The following is a 20977-nucleotide window of genomic DNA, read 5'->3' on the forward strand; positions in this document are numbered from 1 at the left end:
GTTGGTTTGACACTTTAGATTTTAACCCTTGGGTGTTCATTTGTCATGCGCCATTTTGCTTAATGTTGGCAAGGTAGTTAGTTGGGGAGATCGAATTTTCATTTTCGCAAGACTAGAATCATTAGTGCGGCTTCCCTCTTAGTGTGTATTGCTTTACCCCGATGGTAGCCTTATGGCATGCCGATTTGGGTATTTTCATGGTTCGTCATGTTGCATTCATGGAAAATCTTTTAGTCCGTACTTAGGAGTATTTCAAGGAGTGAGTGGCCCGAGAGGACTATGATAGTCGTGACCCAATGTGATCATAAGCCTTGAGGCCATTAATTTTTTGCCAATGGTATTGACACCTTAGGTTCACTTTGGGGGTTGTGCGACTATGGAGGAATGATTTTCAGAATGTGACTGTTTCCATTTTGCAAATACTTGAATTACATAATATGTTCTTTTTATTGGTGAGAGAGAGTATTGAGGCCGTAGATTCTTAGCAAGGGATGACAATTACATATGGGTGCTTATTGATTTAAATGTTAGGAAGGGAGACTCAATATGGTTTAACCTTTTAACTTGCAGAACGACACCAAGCATTAGGACCGATTCTATGTATAAGACCACTAAGACTTAGGATTTAGATTGTACTTTGGCATAGCCTAGTCTAGACTCGGATTTATTTATTTTTTATTCGAACGTTATTTTTCCTTGAAAACTTTATTCAAACATCATTTTTTGAATACTTTGCCCATGTGACATTTAAGGTCATTTTAATTAGCATGCTCGGTTTTGGTGCCGAACATTGTCGTCATTGGAGGCCTAATGACGACATAAGGAGTTGTTTATTTTATAAGTCGTTCATAGAATCGAGTGCCTTTTTTCATACGTCCTCGTAGCAATTTTGTTACGAATTTTTTTTATTGCTACGTATACTTTATGCGCGGGTACCGAGGCTGCTGCGCCTGACCAAAATGCCAGACAGCAACTTCGGCGCACAGGCTGGGCGTGGAAAATGATTGGCGCCCAGCCAGGGGCGCTGAAAATGCGTCCATGACTGGTACTCGTATTCTGTTCGTCTATCCTTTTTTCGTACATACGACTTAATTTTGCGTGCTTGCCTAATAACGTCCTTTACGCGTTGTGCAGCGTTGTGGGATCCGTTACAGGCTGTCCTGGGCATCGCTTATTTTTGTGGCGATCGACCGGGGCTGCGGGACACGTATTTTGGTATAACTCTTTGGCCAATTGGTGTTTATGAATGTTTGGGCAACTTTTAGGGTCGTTGGTTTTCTAGTATTATTTGTCACACACAATCACATAATTCGCTACACGTAACTAACATTACAACATGAAGCAAAATAATATGTCACGTAGTTTATGATAGGCTTCTATGGGTAATATTTGCGCCGGCTTGGTACCGCTTCTATCGTAGATCCAACACATGCCCCGGTCGAGGTAGTGCATTCAGCAGACGAATTTCGTCCCAAGAGGCCAATCACGATGTAAGCCAAGGGGGCATGCGCCAATGAGAAGGACCTAGTGGGCGAGCGATTGGGTTTGGGACAGGTGTACTACTAGCGAAAGTGCCGAGTGGACAACATTTGAAGCGTATGCACCCCCCGAGTGGCGATGGGTATCCTTAGTCCCAACTCCCGAGATGAAACACACCAAGGGAGCCAAGATTCGTTATGCGATTCTGTCCGTTCACATTAATATGCTGATTTTCAGGTCGTCCCAACTTGATAAGGAAATAAAACGCGGAGTAGGATCGTTTCACCCTTCGGCTATTTTGATTACTTACGAGCACGAGTATTTCATTAACGTTCCCAGTGGAGTCGCCATTGTGAGGGGGTCGAAAAAGCACGAGGTTAATGCGTGACCTCGTCCCTCGTGGGCGTGACGTTGTCAGATCAAGTGTAATTGGATTTCCTGTGAGTTTACACCCAATCGACTAGTAATATAGGAGTCGCCATTCAGTTTTTAACGACAATGAGAAAAACTGACAAAACCCGGTTATCGTGACATAAAGGGAGTGCAATTATGTTCGACCACGACGGCCATAGGTTTCCTTGTGATCCCTGGTGTGGGGATCGCTCAACGTACACCCACAGGGCAGAGATTGAGAGTTCGGGGGACTGTAACTACCGAGAGGAGTGCTCATCGATAACTCCAGAGGCAGGTTATCCTTACTAGCTCAGCATAAATAATTGAAGGGACATGCGTTAAACTATTAAACTATTCTGAATTAATTTTAGCAATATGCAACACAAAAAACTAAATCGATCGTGATTATCTTATTTAGATTGATTTAAGGTACCTAGCATGATAATTCAATTGTCCAAGGTATTATCTTATTAGGCGTGATAGATCAATCAAGTTAATAGTTCGACAATTTTATAAAAGGGTGATGCAAGCGATTAAATCATATGAGGGACACATTACAACACACCCTTGAGAGGTGCGTTACGGTTCTCAGAAAACTAACCACTTGGCTTTGCTATTTCTTCTTTTATTTAACGAATCTCGGGTTTCCAAGCAATGTTCCAGTATTTAGGCTTAATTCATCAGCTACAAGGGGCAGGATGCGTTCTGTTCGACTTTTGGGCCGATTGCGGCAGAACGCTGGATCAATTTCGCAGCGTGAGGCTTAGGCTTAAGGCTAGAGTCAATACTCAGATTATGCCATTGTTTCTTTTTCACGTCGATTTTAGGCTGTATTTATAGGAAAAGAGTGCGTGGAAAGATAGATTTTAGGATACGAATCCAAAAAGAATCCGGAGATAAAACGGCCCCAGGCATTTTCAGCGCCCAGGGCTGGGCGCCGAAGATTTCGGCGCCCAGAACCAGGCGTTAAAAATGGGATCTGGGCCGAGTTCTTTGTCAGATTTGGACTCTTAGAACACGGAGCTTTCGAGACTTATCCGAGTCCTTTAGTGCGTATTAACTTATGACGGAATGCGTCTGGGCCCGTTACGAACTCTAGGTTCGTTAGGAATTTAATTAATACGTAACTCTTATTTTTGAATTATACTAGGAATGCAAATTCTATTTCTTTTAGGATTTATGTTGGAGTGCAACACCTAATTCTGACAGGTTTCTATCTTTTATGACTTTTCCACTTTTAACAACTACCTTTTACGGCAGTTACTATCTTTAGCAGGTTTCCATAAATAGCAGTTTTGGCTGAAATGAAAAGGGTGATTGAGATTCGTTATTTTATAGGAGATGCGTTGCCAATTGGAGATTTGTGTTCTCATCATCGAACCTACCCTTTCGGGAATGGGGACAAAAGTAGGTGTCTACAGCAATGTACTCGGCTTCCGTTGTAGAATCCGCAATAGTGCTTTGCTTAGCACTTTTCCAGCTTACTGCTCCGCCATTAAGGCAGAACACAAAACCAGACTGTGATCTGAAATCATCTATGTCGGTTTGAAAGCTTGCGTCCGTATAGCCTCTAACAATCAACTCATCTTTATCACCATAGACCAGAAACTGATCCTTTGTCCTTTTTAGGTATTTTAGGATATTCTTGGCAGCAGTCCAATGCGCCTCACCTGGGTCTGACTAGTACCTGCTCGTTGCACTAAGTGCGAACGAAACATCCAGCCTTGTACAAATCATAGCATACATGATGGATCCAATAGCCGAAGCGTATGGAGTTTCACTCATCCTTCTATGCTCATCCGATGCCTTGGGACACTAAGTCTTGCTTAGATATGTGCCACGTGACATGGGTAGATGGCCTCTCTTGGCTCCCATCATAATATTGAACCTAGCTAGAACTTTGTCAATGTAAGTGCTCTTCTTAGTTCAATCATCCTCTTAGATCTATCCCTATAGATCTTGATGCCCAATATGTACCGTGCCTCTCCTAAGTCTTTCATTGAGGAAGACTTTCCAAGCCAAGTCTTTATAGACTCCAGCATAGGAATATCGTTTCCAATAAGAAGTATGTCGTCTACATACAAGACTGAGAATGCAATTTTACTCCCACTGACTTTCTTGTATACACAAGATTCGTCCAGATTCTTGATGAAGCCAAATTCATTGACTGCTTCATCAAATCGTATATTCCAGCTCCTTGATGCCTACTTTAATCCATAGATGGATTTCTTAAGCTTGCATACCTTTCCTTGATTCTTTTGATCGACAAAACCCTCTGGGTGTGTCATAAACACAGTCTCTTCAAGAACACCATTCAAGAAGGCAGTTTTGACATCCATTTTCCATACTTCATAATCATAAAATGCGACAATCGCAAGGATTATCCGAATAGACTTAAGCATAAAAAGATTTCATCGTAGTCAACGTCGTGAACTTGCCTGTAACCTTTTGCTACCAATCTAGCCTTGTAAATGTATACAATTCCATCCTTGTCTTTCTTCAATTTGAAGACCCATTTGCATCTGATAGGTGTAAACCCATCCGGCAAATCAACCAAATCCCAGACTTGATTTTCAGACATGGAGTCTATCTCAGATTTCATGGCCTCTAACCATTTTATGGAGCTTGGGCTTGTCATAGCTTGTTTGTAGGTCATAGGTTCATCACTTTCTAATATGAGAACTTCTAAGTTTTCAGACATGAGGACACATGTCCATCTGTCCGGCTGAACCTTAGTTCTATGTGACCTACGAGGGGAAACAACGTCGTGAGGAACTACTCCCACTGGCTCTTCTAAAGGCCTTGAAGGTTCTTCAACTTGAACTGCTTCTAAAGAGTTCTTGGTTTGTTATTCGTCTCGAATCTCTTCGAGGTCTATTATTCTCCCACTTGTCATTTTGGAAATGTGATTTCTTTCCAAAAAGACACCGTCACGAGCACGAATACCTTGTTCTCTGACTTGTTGTAGAAGTAATACCCCTTAGTTTCTTTTGGATACCCAACGAAGAAACATTTGTCAGATTTTGGTTCGAGCTTGTCCGAAATTTATCGCTTGACATATGCTTCGCAACCCCAAATCTTCAGAAAATTAAGACAACTTTGGAAGTTTCCCAGTCCATAATTCGTATGGAGTCTTTTCAACAGCTTTTGACGGAGCACGATTCAATGTGAGTATTGCTGTTTGCAACGCATGTCCCCATAATTATAAAGGAAGTTCGACTTGACCCATCATTGACCTTACCATATCGAGTAAGGTCCTGTTTCTCCGTTCCGACACTCCATTCCATTGAGGTGTCCTCGGAGCAGTCAATTCAGAAAGAATACCGCATTCTTTTAGATGGTCATCAAACTCGTGGCTAAGATATTTAACTCCTCGATCTGATCTTAGAGCTTTGATTTTCTTGCCATGTTGATTCTCTACTTCATTTTGAAATTCTCGGAATTTCTCAAACGATCCAGACTTGTGTTTCATTAAGTAAATATAGCCATATCTACTGAAATCGTCCGTAAACGTTATGAAATAGCTGAAATCACCTCTAGCTTTCATACTCATAGTCCCACATACGTCCGTATGTATTAGCCCTAGTAGTTCGCTTGCTCTTTCTCCCACCTTTGAGAAAGGTCGCTTTGTCATTTTTCCAAGTAAACAAGATTCGCATTGATAAATCTTCTCTAAGTCGAATGATTCTAGAATGTCCTTCCTTTGAAGTCTTTCCATGCGCTTTGTGTTTATATGGCCTAAATCGACAATGCCACAGATATGAGAGATCGGAATCACCAGTTTTAGCCTTTTTGGTATTTATGTTACAAATTTGTTTGTTGTATCTAGCACATATAGACCATTTTCTTGTTGTGCTGAACCATAAAACATTCCATTCAAAGAAAAAGAACAACTATTGTCTTTAAATTGAAAACTAAAACCTTTAGAATCCAAACTTGAAAGGGAAATAATGTTTCTGGTGATACTAGGAACATAGTAACAATTTTCTAGTTCCAAAACAAAACCACTAGGCAAAGATATAAAATAAGATCCTACGGCTAATGCAGCAATCCGTGCTCTATTTCCCACGCGTAGATCCATCTCGCCTTTATCAAGCTTTCTACTTCTCCTTAGTCCCTGTGAATTGGAACATAAGTGTGAGCCACAACCAGTATCTAATACCTAAGAAGTAGAATTTGCAAGATTACAATGTATAACATACATACCTGAAGTGGAAGCGACATTTCCGTCCTGCTTTTCTTCCTTTAATTTAGGGAAATCTCTTTTGTAATGACCAATTTCATTACAATTAAAGCATTGCGATGTAGAAGGAGAATCGTTCTTCTTCATCTTGCTCTTGGAAGGCGCCAGTTGCCCTCCGGGAGTGGATGAAGATGCAACCTTGATTTTCTTCCCCTTGCACACTTTCTTGAATTTAGTGCACTTCACATTCAAAAGGTCTTTCTTGAAATTTAGGATCCTCCCGAATTTCTCGAGCATTTCCATAAGCTCACTGAATGTGTTCTCTTTCTGATTAAAGAGATAGTGCATCTTGAACCCCTCATAATCCCTATGAAGAGAGTTTAGCACAAGTGCTATGGCTATTGGCTCTTTGACGGAACCACCAAGTCTCTCAATTATGAAGAACAATCCAATCATCACATTCATATGAGACCGAATTGGTGTGTTTCTATCAATCTTAGCCGTGTAACTGCGCTTTTGTGCCTCTAGAAGCTCGTTCTCTAGACACGATCTGTGTGGGGTAATGAGTTTGAGATTTCTCATTGAATTAGCCAATTCATCAACCGGTTTGGCACCTCGATGTCGGCTCTTCGCCACCTGGGGCCGTGGCCAACAGTTTGGCCATTGGGTTTATACCTCACACGACATCTATCCCTTAGATGACTTAGGAGTGCATGAGGCTCATAGGTAATGAACCTCCCTCTCCAATTTTCAGGGATAGATTTTACGATAAGTTCCGAGACAAGGTACTTGTGAAGTGCCAAACTTCTGTACCTTTCTGGAGTCATACCCCGCGCATAATAGCTAGGAAAAGGTTGTTCGATGACATAGCTTATGTCGTTAACATTTAAAACTTTGATAAGTTTCCTTTCTCATTCAAGAAAGTTAGTCAAGTTTAACTCGACATCCAGTATTTCTGATGCTTTGATTGTTGTTTTAGATATTCTACATTTGAAAAGAATTTGCAATAAATAACCATTCATAATCTTTGATAACTTTGAAATAAATGCGATTATGCAATCATTAAAGCTATTAAACATTTCATTCATGCAAAAATAAAACATGGTCCAAAATAAATGAAACGATTCCAAGACCCTAAAAGTCCTAAATTCTTAAGCAGCTTTGGCATGTCTTAAGTCTTTTAAGATTCTAGGTAAGCAAAACCTATTGCTAGTAATCTCCAAATTACTCTTGGTTAACAAATTAATTCCATAATTTATTCCTTTGCCACAACATATGCCATTGTTGTTTGAGTTAAAACCACAATCAACGTATTCCTTAATTTGGGATACCTTACCATCTAAGTCAACTAAAATAGCACCTCGCTTTGGCGGAAACCTACTACCTTAGATCCTTAGATTTTTGTAAGTGCTTGATTTGGAAGGCAATTTTAAACTCAATATTACTTTAGACCTAGTTGTTTCTATGTTGGTTCGATTATTTAGTAAACTAAATCTAATCGAGCATACAAACAACATTCATGCATTATATGCATTCATTCACAATATATATAGTGCATAAATTTAATTTTGGTGAACTAGTATGGACCAAAACTTTGTCTTGAAGCATCCAATCTTTCTTCACCTTGTTAGCTTGGCATCGTCTTGAACTTCATTCAAAAGCTAACTTAAAGTTCTAAACTTCCTAGAAATACTTGAAATAATCAAATAATTACATCAAAATTTCAATGGTACGCATACCATATTTAAAACATTACATTCAAAGATAAAACGGTACGCAGACCGTATTTAACTATCCTAGATTGGCCATACTAGTCACCTTGAGTGCCTGCAATACATAAAATATATTCTATGCATTCATCCATTCGTGTCCTAAAACGAATGACCCAAATAAAATATATTCTATGCAAGTATTTACATGAATGGCCCAAAAAAATCACGTTCACGTAAAACGCGTCCTAAAAGATTAATCAATTTCGAATTATTAATCCTTAGAATTATTCTAATCAAAATTTAATTTAATTAATATAATGGTGTGCTACGAAAATAATTAAAAATAATTATTTCATTTAATTTAATTAAATGGCTCCCACTTAAACCAATATTTTAATTTGGATAATTTAATTTTTAAATATTTAAACTTACGGCCCGGCCCAAGTCAAATAAAATAAAATAAACAAAAAATCCACCGTTAGGCATTTCATGCAAAAATTAAATTCAAAGCCCAAATGAAGCAAAATAGACAATTTATGCAACACGGGCTAGGCTTGCGCCCAGCCCAATGCCGCCTAGTGCATTGCGTGCCACACGAGGCCTCGAGGAGCATCGCCCCTCCCCCGCATAGCACAGCCCGCAGCTGCGCTGCTGCTGCTACTTTGCTCGTCGCTGCTCGCAAGCCAAGGCCAGCGCTGCTGCCTTGCTTGCTCGCTGCTTCGTAGCTGAGCCAAGGCATCTTTGCTGCCTTGCTCGCTGCTGTGGCCAGCGCGCGCTGGCACGCCCAACTCGCTTGCTGGCTGCCTCTTGTTGTTGCGCCAAGTTGCGGGGTGCAGCGCGCATGGGCTACGCCCAGCCACACACGACGCACACCCTTTGTTCCGTGCCTTTGGCTCGTGCCATACGAGCCAATTAACTAGGAAAAAATAATTTTTTAATTTCACGGGACGTTATTTGCATGCAGTTATTTTTCTTAAAATTAACAAAATTAATCGTTTTATTTTTCGAAAAATAAAAAAGTGGGTGATTTAATTAATTTTCTAACAATCTAATTTTGAGAAATTTATAAATCTTGGCTAACAACATTCAAATTTAATGAACGATCAATATCAAAAAAAAATTGAATATGTTTGATAATCCAATCCAAAATTTTAAATCGTTCTAAACATTTAAATTTCAGATTTTTATCAAATTTGGTTTAAGTGATGATTAAAATTAACGAATCTAATCAAAATTTTAATCCATAAATTTTTAAAAACTGCCACTTAACATGAAATTATATTCCCTTTCCCAATTAACAAATTTCCAGATCTAAATTATTATTAAAATCAATTTACGATCTAAAATCACCAATTTAGGGAAAAATAGGGTTTATACTTTACATTTATGGTTGAAAATTTTACCATACTTTTAAAATATACCCAAGAACAGTAGGGCAAAATTTCAATTAATTCCGAGTAGTTTAGATCGAGCAATTAATTGAAAAACTTTCCAAAATTGTTAATTTAATTCATTAATTAACAAAAACGCCCAAAAACTCAAACTTCGAGGCTTGTTTTTGCGATTTTGTTCTCATGCGTTGATCTTAAAACGTCGTTTCAATCAGATTAGGGCCAGAAAAATTGAATTTCCGAAATTTTACCAATCCAAAACATATTCTATGATGTATCCAATAATATAGAAATATTTAGTAAATTCATGAAAATTTCAGAAAAAATTCGACAACATCACAAACATATTAACATGCCAAAAAGTACTTTAAAATACATGTTGCTCATGATACCATTGTAGGGGAATACAGTTAAATACATATTAACGCAACGGAATAATCCCCAAAGTCAGGAACCATGTATAAAGTACAGATCAAACAGACTTACGTTTGTAGCGTGTTTTCCCTAGTTCAACGAATCACGAACACGAATAAGAACTCCAAATGTCGTTCCTCTACTTGGTTCACAGACACGTTCAAATCCGTCTTGAGATTCGTAGCTTAGACGTCACTCAAGATATTTTAGCTTTTAGGGAAGAACAGTTTGAATGGAGGCAAAAGGAGAATATGGTTTCTCTTTTTGATTTAGGTTAAACTGATGTACGTAATTAGTTGTGTGTATTGTGGAAAAACATAATGAATGGAGAGATGTTATAACCATAAAGGTTATAACATGACCGGCCAAGGCACAAGGCCTCAACCGGCCAGCTCACGCACAAAACCCACGAGCAGCGCGCACAAAGCAACACAACCATGGGCCTTGGGCCTCGCTACTTGCTTGCTGCCACTGCTGTTCTCCCCGCGCGCGCCCAGCTGCAGGCCTGCGGGCCTTGCTCCCGCGCTGGCGAGCTGCTGGCTCGTTGGGCCTTGCGTGCTTGTGCGCTTGGCTCGACGGGCCGGCAGCCTTGCCTGGCTCGTATTTGCGACCAATGTCTTACGGCTATTGTTTATCGTATATTACTTGATGGATCACTGTCGTACGATACGATTATTCGTTTCGCCTAGCTTACGAATATTCGCGATACGATTCCGATCCAACAGCATATCGTATATTTATGTTTTTCCGAACTAATTCTCGAAAAGCTATAAAATGAATTTCCGATTCATTTAATCTGATGATCTGTTACATGCCAATGGTGTGACCTTATAGGTTCAGTCAAGAATAAGCTGTGAGCCTAATATAGATTAGAATTTGCTAATCGAAAGCATTTCTCCAGCTAGCTGTTCCGATCACTTGATCTCACTGAATTAATTGTTCGTAATTAATATAAACCTTGGTATTAGACTAATGCACCTTGGGTGAAGGACATATTTCCTTCAAGAAAATCTACATGCCAAAAATCGTATAGGGTACAAAGCTACAAAACAAAAGAAAAGGACGGAGGCATCGTCCTTGTTTGGCGGGACCTGAGACACGTCACCTGCGTCAGGCGTTGCCCTTGCGCTGGGCGCTGACATGGCTTGGCGTTTAGCCGCATAATCTTCTATTTAAACCCTGAATTTTCATCCAAATGAGGGAGGGGGGGGGGGAAATTCAGTACAACGTCGTAATACTTTTTTCTCTCAAAAAAAAATACAAATTCAATTTCCAAACTTTCAATTTTCCTACAATTTTCTAAAATATCAAAGCAATTGGGAGTACAAATCGGAAAACTAGCAAGGTAAACCGAATCCCTAATAGAAAATACCATGATTCAATCAAAGTTTCTACCTTTCTAATTTCAAGTTTACTAATCATATGATGTTCTTGTGTTGATTCATACACACTTGAACTAGGAAATGCCAAAAAGAGTAATTTTTGAGGGGATTTCATACTTGAAACCCCCCTCAAATGATCATCCAAACTCTTTCTACAAGTTTCAAGTTTCAATCTTTATGCATTGTTTTCAAAAAACATGATTAGTAAGTTGAAGCTTTCATCCTTGAAAGTATTCCTTACAACAATCATCATCAAATCTTCAAAAAACCTCAACTTTATACAAGTTCAAGGATGTTTGGTAAAGTGCAAACCCTTTTCCAAACTAGAACACATGATAATTTCAATTTCTATCTTCAATATTCAAGTTCTATATTCAATATTCGATGATGTTTAAGTGAGATCAACTTCTCCTTAAACTAGAATCAATTTCAAGTCATGGAGCGTATTGAAGGTGAGGCCTTTTAACATGGAAAAGTCTAATCTTTAAGAGTCAAAACTCTTAATTTCAATATTCAAGTTCTACATTCAAGTTCAAGTTTCGAAAATCAATGATGCTTCAAGATGAGCAACTCATCTAAAGTTAATATTTTCTAGAGAATTGAACCCGTGTCGGGCACACTTATTATTAAGAAGTTGCTTGGCGTTCGGATTTCAAATACAATAGTGCAATTTCAATATCATCATTTCAATATCGCACTTTCAATATCGCACTTTCAATTCTGCACTTTCAATATCGCACTTTCAATTCTGCACTTTCAATATCGCACTTTCAATATCGCACTCTTAACTAGTCTTTTCAAGGCGATGTGGTTTTGTACGCATTTCGATAATTCCTCTTATTTGTGATGATGCTTTACATGTTTATCGCTTTCATCACCTAACATGCTAAATAAAAAAATACACAAAAGGTTACATCACGCTTAACAAAGATAATTTTTGGACAAACCGGTCTTAGGTTCCCTTAATTAGCTTTAAAGCGAAGTGACCACGTACAAGTAGCAATTTCAATGTTCTAAAATGCATGATTCAACCAACTTAGTGTCATGATTAGGATTTCACAAAAACGATCCTTGTCTTGTATTCGAATGTACTTTTAAATTTTGCCAAAATAAGTGGTTCGTTCCCGTACCCGAATCTCACACATTCGGTTTCAAGATTCAATGCCTTATCCAAAAGAGTCAATTTTCGTCCTTCCAAACCGGACCCTTAAAATGTTTGGTGGCGACTCCTTCAAAATTTCAAAAGCCTTAGGGATTGTCCTACAAAAATACAAAAAATACCCCTAAAATCTGGCGACTTCACTTGGGAGTTCTAAATTTCAAATTCGAGTATACGGGCAACTTATAAGCAATCTGCCACTGCTACGCTCAAGTTCTGGATGCCAGCAGTAGCGTTGGGTGCAGGCCATGCGTCTGGCGCTGCTGCCTGCTTTCAGCACAGTGGCTTCTAGTGGCTGGTTGCCCATTCTCCCTAAATATTCGAGTGGGAGTTTAGCTCAGATTTTGAGCTATGAAAGAGCGCTCCCAAACTTCGAGAACGAATGCCGAAAGGAAAGCTTTTCAAGTACAATATTCGAGTACAATTGTGATTCTAGGCATTTCATGCATGTTTTCAAAAATCTATTTGTGCAAAACGAATTTCTACCTTGCCCAACATGAATGTGTTCTACATTCGGGCTAGCCCCGGGGGTAAAGGAATGGCCATTCTCCATACGGTTTGTAGACGCCTACTCCCTAGGCCCGACACGATGTGTTCGATGATGAAACCAAACATCGCTTGACTAAGCTTTTCTAAGCATGCAATGAACGATCCATGACTGACTGATAATCCCGTAAGCCACATTTCCATTTTTAGAAACTGCCATTTATAGTAACTGCTATGCTTGAACGCTGCCCAGAATAGCAACCATGTAAGATAAAATATCTAAGTGTTTGAATCGCCTTACGATTCATCATTAGGAAAGGACTAAGAGTTGTAGTCCAACTCGTGTTCCTAAAGGATAGAAAATGTGAGTAAGATTCGGTAAAAAATCGATAAGACTGGGGTGATGAAGTGAAACACCAGCGCTGGAAAATTCCAACGCTGACAGTCCAAGCGCTACTATTTTCCAGCGCACAAACCACAAGCGTTGCTTAATTCCAGCGCTACAGTTTGCTTCTTATACGATCACGCAAAAAGATAGAATTAATCTAGCGCGCTGTCACCAGAATAGATCTGGCGCACAAATGTGAAGCACTAGAAATAACCAACACTCCTGATCCAAGCGCTGAAATTTTCTAGGGCTCGGCAGATCTCAGTTGGAAAATTGCCTTTCCAAAATTTATCTTATTCTGGCCTATTTTATTATAAATAGGGCCTCTGAAAACCGGAAAATAACACACAATTCCAACCATAAACCCTTAAGCTTGAGTATTGACCGAAACTTTCTAAGTCCCGATTCGTGTGTCTGCCGTATTTAACACACTGTTAAGCAGACCCTGCCCACACGACCGCCTGATCGCTGAATACTGTCGAAGTGCTGCTGAAACCTAAACACAACCCTAAGCCCAAAATACTCAAAACTCTGGAAGAATCATGTCCCATATTTAGTCAGTCGGAAAGTTCGAAAGCCAAACGGAAAGCTAGTAAAGTCAAGTGGTAGGTGTTCCTAGAAACATAGTAAAGCCTAGGCTTGGCTGTAACATGAATTATATTTTTATTTATTTCCCCGCCATATAAATATGCTAACTTTAATCTGTTATATTTCTCGCGCCTAAATCAGATAATTCCTGGACAAATCGGTATTTTAAGCCCCTTTAATAAATCTAAATCAGCATTTTGACATCTGTTTAGTAAATATCTGTGCATTAAAATCAATCCAGAGTAGTAATGTAGCATAGCGCATGTCCCATCATCGTCACGATTGAACTAGTAAGGACCGCGCCGCGTGGGCTAATGTTGGGCACTCCCCGTATTAGTAAACGTCCCCCGAACTCTCAATCTCTACTCCACTGGATGTACGTTGAGGGATCTCCATACCAGGGATCACAAGGGAATCTATGGCCATCGTGAATCACACATGTTTGCACTCCATGTTAGGTTATGATACATATAAATGAATATAAATCATGCGGAAAAACCATAAAAGCCAGGATTCCAAATTAATTGCCATATAACAATTAGCATAATTTAGAATGCATACTCTTTGTAGCGTGCCCTCCCTTGCTGCGCCCGAACCGAACAAGAACAAGTCTTTAGGACTCCAAGTGTCGTCCCTCCGTAGATAGTCCACAGCACGTCCGGATCCGCCTTAGGTTTAATTAACTAGAATTGCCCCAAAGGTACTATGTGTTTTTCGGTTTTTATGCAGCAAATAATGACTGAATTTTATGCCTAAAACTCGTATGAATACTTTGAAAAACTCGTTATAAATTATGAACCATGATCACCTATTTATAGGGTATGGGTATCGGATATTAGAATCCTACTAGGAAACTAATTTAACTAATCTGAATTTAACTTAATTTCAATTAATTAATTATCTAGTAGATTTAGGAAATCAATCTATACGAATCCTAATCGATAAAGGTTTCGTACACAAGCACAAACACACACGCACGCACAGCAGCCCACGAGGGGCGCCTATGCGCGCGCGCGCTGAGCCCAGGCCCAGCAAGTGCTCGCAGCCCACGAGGGGCGCGCTTGCTGGCCTTGCTCACGTTTGGGCTTTGCTTGCTTTGGTCGTGCGGGCTTTGCTAGGCGTTGGGCCTAGCTTCGTGCTAGGCCTTGCGTCTAGCAAGCTCGTCCGATGTTTATTCGTACTTCGCGCTTCCGATTAATTTTCCGATTCCGGAATTCATTTCCTATACGAACAATATTTAACATTTCCGATTCCGGAATTAATTTCCGTTTCGAACAAATATTTAATGTTTCCGTTTCCGGAATTATTTTCCGATTTCGATAAAATTTCTGATTCTGACAATATTTCCATTTCCGGCAATATTTCCGATTCCGGCAATATATCCATTTCCGATAATATTTTCCGATACGTACCATGTTTCTGCTTCCGGCAACATCTACGACTTGGATAATATTTATATTTCCGATACGATCCATATTTCCGTTTCCGACAATATCATAGTTTCCGGAGTATTCATTATTTGCCTTTGACGATCTCAGCTCCCACTAGAACCAAGATCCGTCGATTCCGAATATCCATAGATGGAGTATTTAATGCCATTTAATACTTGATCCGTTTACGTAATATTTGTGTGACCCTACGGGTTCAGTCAAGAGTAAGTTGTGGATTAATATCATTAATCCACTTGAACCGAAGCGGCCTCTAGCTAGGCATACAGTTCACTTGATCTCATTGAATTATTAACTTGTATAATTAACACTGAACCGCATTTATTAGACTTACCATTAAATGCATACTTGGACCAAAGGCATTATTTCCTTCAGTCTCCCACTTGTCCTTAGGGACAAGTGTGCATTTCCTAATTCCGTTGTCACTCGATGCTTGCTCTTGAACATAAGGTAAGAGTTGTCATCCTTATTATGTCTAGAGGTGTTTCTCGGTTTCAGAGTTCAACTGATCAAATAAACAGATAATCATAGCCTATGATTCATCTGAGCACGGCCATGCATTTTACTGTTTCTAGCTCTCCGAGTGGCCTTGTTCAATTTTCAGCATCTCATCCCGATTTATGGGAGGACAATCCCAATCTTGTGATCTTGAGATTAGACTTCGTTTGATAGGTGATTACCCGAGCGTTGCCTTTATAGCCTCCTTTTACGGTGCGACGGTTGACAACGTCAAAGTAACCAGTTTTCAAACAAGTAATCTCAAATCACTCAGGTATTGAGGATTAGTGTCTAATAATTTTAATGCAATTTACTTATGACATATTTTCATCTCTTACATTAAAGTTTCATAGGTCTGTCCGATACTAGTCTTCCCAAATTAAGTATCTATGCAAATGATTACGACATTGCCATGTCCACATAATTCAAGAAACAGAACTACTAGTCATCTTGCATTCTAGTCGTCTAGCGTTTTCTATGCGTCCATCTTTATAGAAAACTCCGACCAGGGACCATTTTCAACTTTAGACATTCAAGTTCACTTGTTAGACATTTCTTAGTCACAGGACTGGTCCTGACAGTCTATCTTGAATATATCGTCAAATTTAAGGGACTCATCATTTAATACTAAACCAAGATTAAATGGAATATGAAAATACATTTCATATATGATAAATGTTTCAACCCAAGTGTTTTACAACCATGGGCCCCTAACCCATCTTTAAAACAACTAATGGAATTCAAAGCTATGCTTGATTTCCAGTGCCACAATGTGAGTGTTGTTTCTCACTTGTTGCATAGGTTTTGTTATCATGCTTTGCCAATCTTAATATATCCTTTTCATAAAATGTTCTTTGAGATAGATGATAAGATCTCTTGAGTATGTTTATTTTGTGATCTAGTCATTCTTGCTTAAATATAATAGTGGTTCTACGAATTTTACAATGAAGAACCATTAAGTCAACAGACATGTGATCCACCCAAGTTCAGAGAAGAACTCTTTAACATAAACAACCCTGTTTGACTGCTTCTTAGGCAATAAGTACTTTTACTTCAACTGTATAGGTTGCTAGTGATGCTTTGTTTGGATTTGCTTATCCAAGCAGTTCACGGATATGTGGAAGACTTTCCAGCTGTATATCTTAGAACATAGAAATTAATATTTAATTTCCCACGCAACAACTCATGGTCTCCGATCCATGTTTGCCATTTCAAACCACGATTCTCTGTAGCTCGTCTTTTCCAACACTACAACAAAAACATTAATTAACAGCTCCTAATTATTAGCGCTTATCAAAAAACGCTATTAATTATGTCAAATAACAGCACTTTATTTTATACTGCTATTAAACAAAGCAACATTAATTTACTTCTTAATATACTACAGCGCTTTTTTTTAAACGCTGTAATATATTACTAAGTAAGTTATCCCAAAAAAAAAGAACATACGGTCTTCGCCAAAAACAACAAAAAATCACTGGCCTTCTTCCACGCACCTCCTAAACATTTCCCCACTTCTCCATCTTGCTCCCTTCCTTCCTTCCTTCTTCCACGCACCACTACTTCGACAACAGTTAATTAAGGATCGGTTTCCCTACAATCTCGATACGATTTCAAGAGTTCAATCCCAATTCACTCAAACCGAAATTTCCCAAATCCAAAACTAAAGAGTTCCCTTCAATCCAAATAGCAGATTTTTTTCGTGTTTTAGCTCTTCCCGACGAACTTTTCTCGGCGGCGGCTTATTATCTGGCGATAGTACTTCCCGGCAGCGTGTGGTTGAATTATCAATTGTGAGTTTCTTCTAATTTAGAATTCAATTGAGTTTTTCAAGATTTCGTTTGTAATTTTTTATATGTGGTTTACGCAATATTGTCAGAAATTATGATTTGGATATGTGGTTAGGGTTCTTGATGTCTCACCGATTGTATTTTCGTCTTTCCTGGTGAATCTCAGGTCAATAACTATAGATTGTTTCTTTTGATTTCATTTTATTGGCTAGCATTTCGAAAATTAGGGTTACTTTTATATGAATTTTTGTGCAATTAGATGCAAAATGGTTCAAATTCGTTCACGTTTGATTACCTTTTAGAAAATGGGGAACACCATATTCTCGGATTTTGGACGAATCTGTTTCCCCGACCCTTTGGTTGATGCTTTGTGCAAGGGATACAATGGAGTAGTCCTCTCTTATGAACAAGTTAGTTGTTTTGTAATTGCAGCTTAATTATTGGATTTTTGGTGTTTTGGATGAAATATGTTAACTTATTGTTATGTTTAATTTCAAAATTTTGCATACTTTATTGATTTTTGGTGTTGTGATAAGCTGAATGTTTAGTTGTAAGCTTGTAATGATTCTTAAATTTTAGGGAGGAAAGGGTCTGGAAAGATTGGAAAGGTAGAATTGTTGGACTGGAACCCATGAACTTCTTAACTATTGCAACTCCACATTTGGGTTCACAGAGGTCATAGACAGGTGGGTACCTCAGCTAGACTCGAATAAGTATTTTTCCTAAACTCAAACTGTTATTTTTTATATGAATGTCTCTATTTTAGAGCGACATAGATTGTAAAACTTTTGCGTGCTACTTGTTAGTTGTTACAGACAAGCTAGATATTTGTTCTGCCTCTAGAAAGCTTGATTTTCAAATTTTAGCTACATGCACACTCAAAGATCGCCAAACTTTAATTATAATTATCCCTCTCTGACCCTGAGTCTTTTAGTAATCATATAAAATGTCTAGAGAGTCGATTTTACTAAAGAACGATATGATGCAAATGGTGGGAGGCTGCAGCAGGGCTATAGATGTCTGGTTTGCTGGTGGCTGTCCTTATTTAAGAATGTTTAAGAAAGATAGCCATATAAAAAAGAGATGGGAAAGTATTGATATTTGACAAAAGAGGTGGGAAAGATGTTATGTCGTTACTGTGAGCTGCGTTGCGCAAGATGTTATGTTCCCAGCTTTATGACAAGGACATATACACTTCTTCATATTACTGGACTCGTTTTCATTTCTGAGAGATGAAAAGAAAGAGGCTAGCTTTTCGAGAAATCTGCTTATCATTTAGCTACTGATGGTCAAATCCAAAAGTATAAAAGAGATTGTGTGGTTTTGTGACTGAGTAAAGTCGATTTCTAGAGGTAACATAAGCACTAAGGCTAAATAGGTTGCTGATAGATTTCGCGTTGATGCTCTGCAGCTTGAAAGGATCTTCCAGTACGTGTTCCTGCCACCTGAGAATAATACTAGCAGAAAGAAACATGAGCTTGTTGCCTGATTTCCCCTTCTAATGGTAATACTAATTAAATGATTGATTGCTTTTTGTGGTAACTGTTAAAAAGTGTATTTGCGAAACATTTAGCTTCTGATGATGATGAAAAGTTCTGCATGGGCTTGTTAGCTTTTGCCAACAATTGTAACACCTCGATACTATCTGGCATTGTACATGGATAACTGATATATCATGTAAAGAGTTACCATTTTTCCTGTAAAAATGATTCAGATAAGAACTTTAGTTTGCCAGTGGTTTTTATTTTCTTCCACATTCGTGTGGAAAGTTCTCCTGTCGTTCCGTGGCGCTTTAGCCATTAGGTACTTGCATAAATGAGTATAGAAAGTTGATGTACTGTGTTCAGTTGACCTGCATAATAGTGTATCCATTGCTTCGCACTTCCCAAACCCAATAAATGGAATTCAGCTTTGTGCAAAATGCAGTTAAGGATTTTCTTCATTTTCGATGGAAATGTGTACTTATCCAAAAAATATTTATAGTACCAGATTTTACTGCAGTTATGGATTGGATCCTCTTGTCTGAAATTAGGTTAATTGCAACAGATGTTTACTATAGTGATGAACTAGACCAAATGAGCAAATTTTTATTAATTTTTCTGGGTTGCTTATTGCTGCAATTGCTGGGTTGCTTATTGCTTTCCTTGCAAATTGGATTTTGGCATTCATTGTCCTTGGATTAATACCCTTAATAGGCCTTAACGGATACATCCAAATGAAATTTATCAAGGGATTCAGTGCAGATGCAAAGGTTCTATCTATCTCTCTCTCTCACTCTTCCTCATTCCTCAACGAGAGGAACATATTGTATATATCAAGCTTAACTAGTTGACATATGTCTTTGTGGCCGGTGTCTTGCAGAACAAGTATGAAGAGGCAAGCCAAGTTGCTAATGATCCAGTTGAGAGTGTAAGAACAGTTGCTTCTTTTTGTGCCGAGGAGAAGGTAATGCAGTTGTATGAAAAGAAATGTGAGGCTCATGTGGAAGCTGGTATAAAGCAAGAAATAATTAGTGGGGCAGGTTTAGTGTCATTTGCTTTGCTATTTTTTGTCTATGCCATCAGTTTCTATGCAGAAGCTTAACTCGCAGGGAATGGAAAAACTACCTTTACCAAGGTCTTTCGCGTAAGTATCTATTTGTTTTTTAAAATTCCATATATATGAATAAAATGTTAAATGCAACTACGTACGTACTGCATGTTTTCTTCGCTCTTACCATGGCAGCGATAGGAATACCACAATCTAGCTCCTTTGCTCCTGATAGTAGTAAAGCCAAGAGTGTTGCTGCCTCAGTATTTTCAATCCTTGATCGTAAGTCTAAGATAGACCCAAGTGATGAATCTGGGATGATCTTGGATAAAGGTGAAATTAAGCTTCGGCATCTGAGGTTTTCATATCCAACTAGACCTGATATTCAGATTTTTCGAGATCTAAGATTGAGCTTCGGTATGCTTTGTATTTCTTGCATATATATAATACTAAATTATATCCCGTGCACGCACGAATATTCTAAAATAATTATTTGATCATATTTTTTTATAAAACATTTCTCCCCTTAGAGCTAATTTCACTAATAATAATCTTGAACGTATTCATTTATTCATCTCTTGTGATAGTCGAACAGCAGCTAGACGAATCAACTCAACAAGCGCTTCATCCAAAACATCCAGTGCACCGGAACTGTGTAGATTACGGTAAACAAGGGCAATCTTGTTTTCTGCAACATAAACCAAATCCCATTGAGAGAATTTAGCAGCAAGTTGGATTGCATCAATTGCCAAAACGGGTGAGTCCAAGGAAGACAACAACAAGTTGGATTACTTCAATTGCCAAAACTGGTGAGTCCAAGGAAGACAATGATCACTCTTGAACGTACATTCTGAACATCATTAAAAAACCAGTGTGCAGTGGCCAACAAAGCTCTATGTATAGGCGCATGACATCATACAAATATACATTGTTCTAATTTTAGTGTGTCGATTTGAAATAATATGGCACATGTGGTTCTTTCTCTTTTGTTGTTATTTGTTTTTCTACCGCGTCGACAACATTGTATAGGATTTTAAGTTAAGAGATATCGAGACGTTTATTTGATATGATAGAAATTAAATTTGATGTTTTATATATATATATATTTAATTTTTTACTATTTTATATTTGTGGGGA

The 20977-nt window shown here is 38.5% G+C and overlaps 1 protein-coding gene across 1 annotated transcript; it reads left to right on the forward strand.

The window, feature by feature from the left end:
• Positions 1-18257: 18257 nt before the first annotated feature.
• On the forward strand, positions 18258-20681 carry LOC130467405 (ABC transporter B family member 11-like). The gene is made up of 6 exons (XM_056835908.1): positions 18258-18402; positions 18885-18964; positions 19673-19756; positions 19825-19936; positions 20036-20257; positions 20428-20681. The coding sequence occupies exons 1-6, from the start codon at positions 18258-18260 to the stop codon at positions 20562-20564; spliced, it is 780 nt and encodes a 259-aa protein (XP_056691886.1). The 3' UTR covers positions 20565-20681.
• The last annotated feature ends 296 nt before the right edge of the window (positions 20682-20977 follow it).

The sequence above is a fragment of the Spinacia oleracea genome, chromosome 2 (genome assembly GCF_020520425.1).
Source record: "Spinacia oleracea cultivar Varoflay chromosome 2, BTI_SOV_V1, whole genome shotgun sequence".
Lineage (NCBI taxonomy): Eukaryota > Viridiplantae > Streptophyta > Magnoliopsida > Caryophyllales > Amaranthaceae > Spinacia > Spinacia oleracea.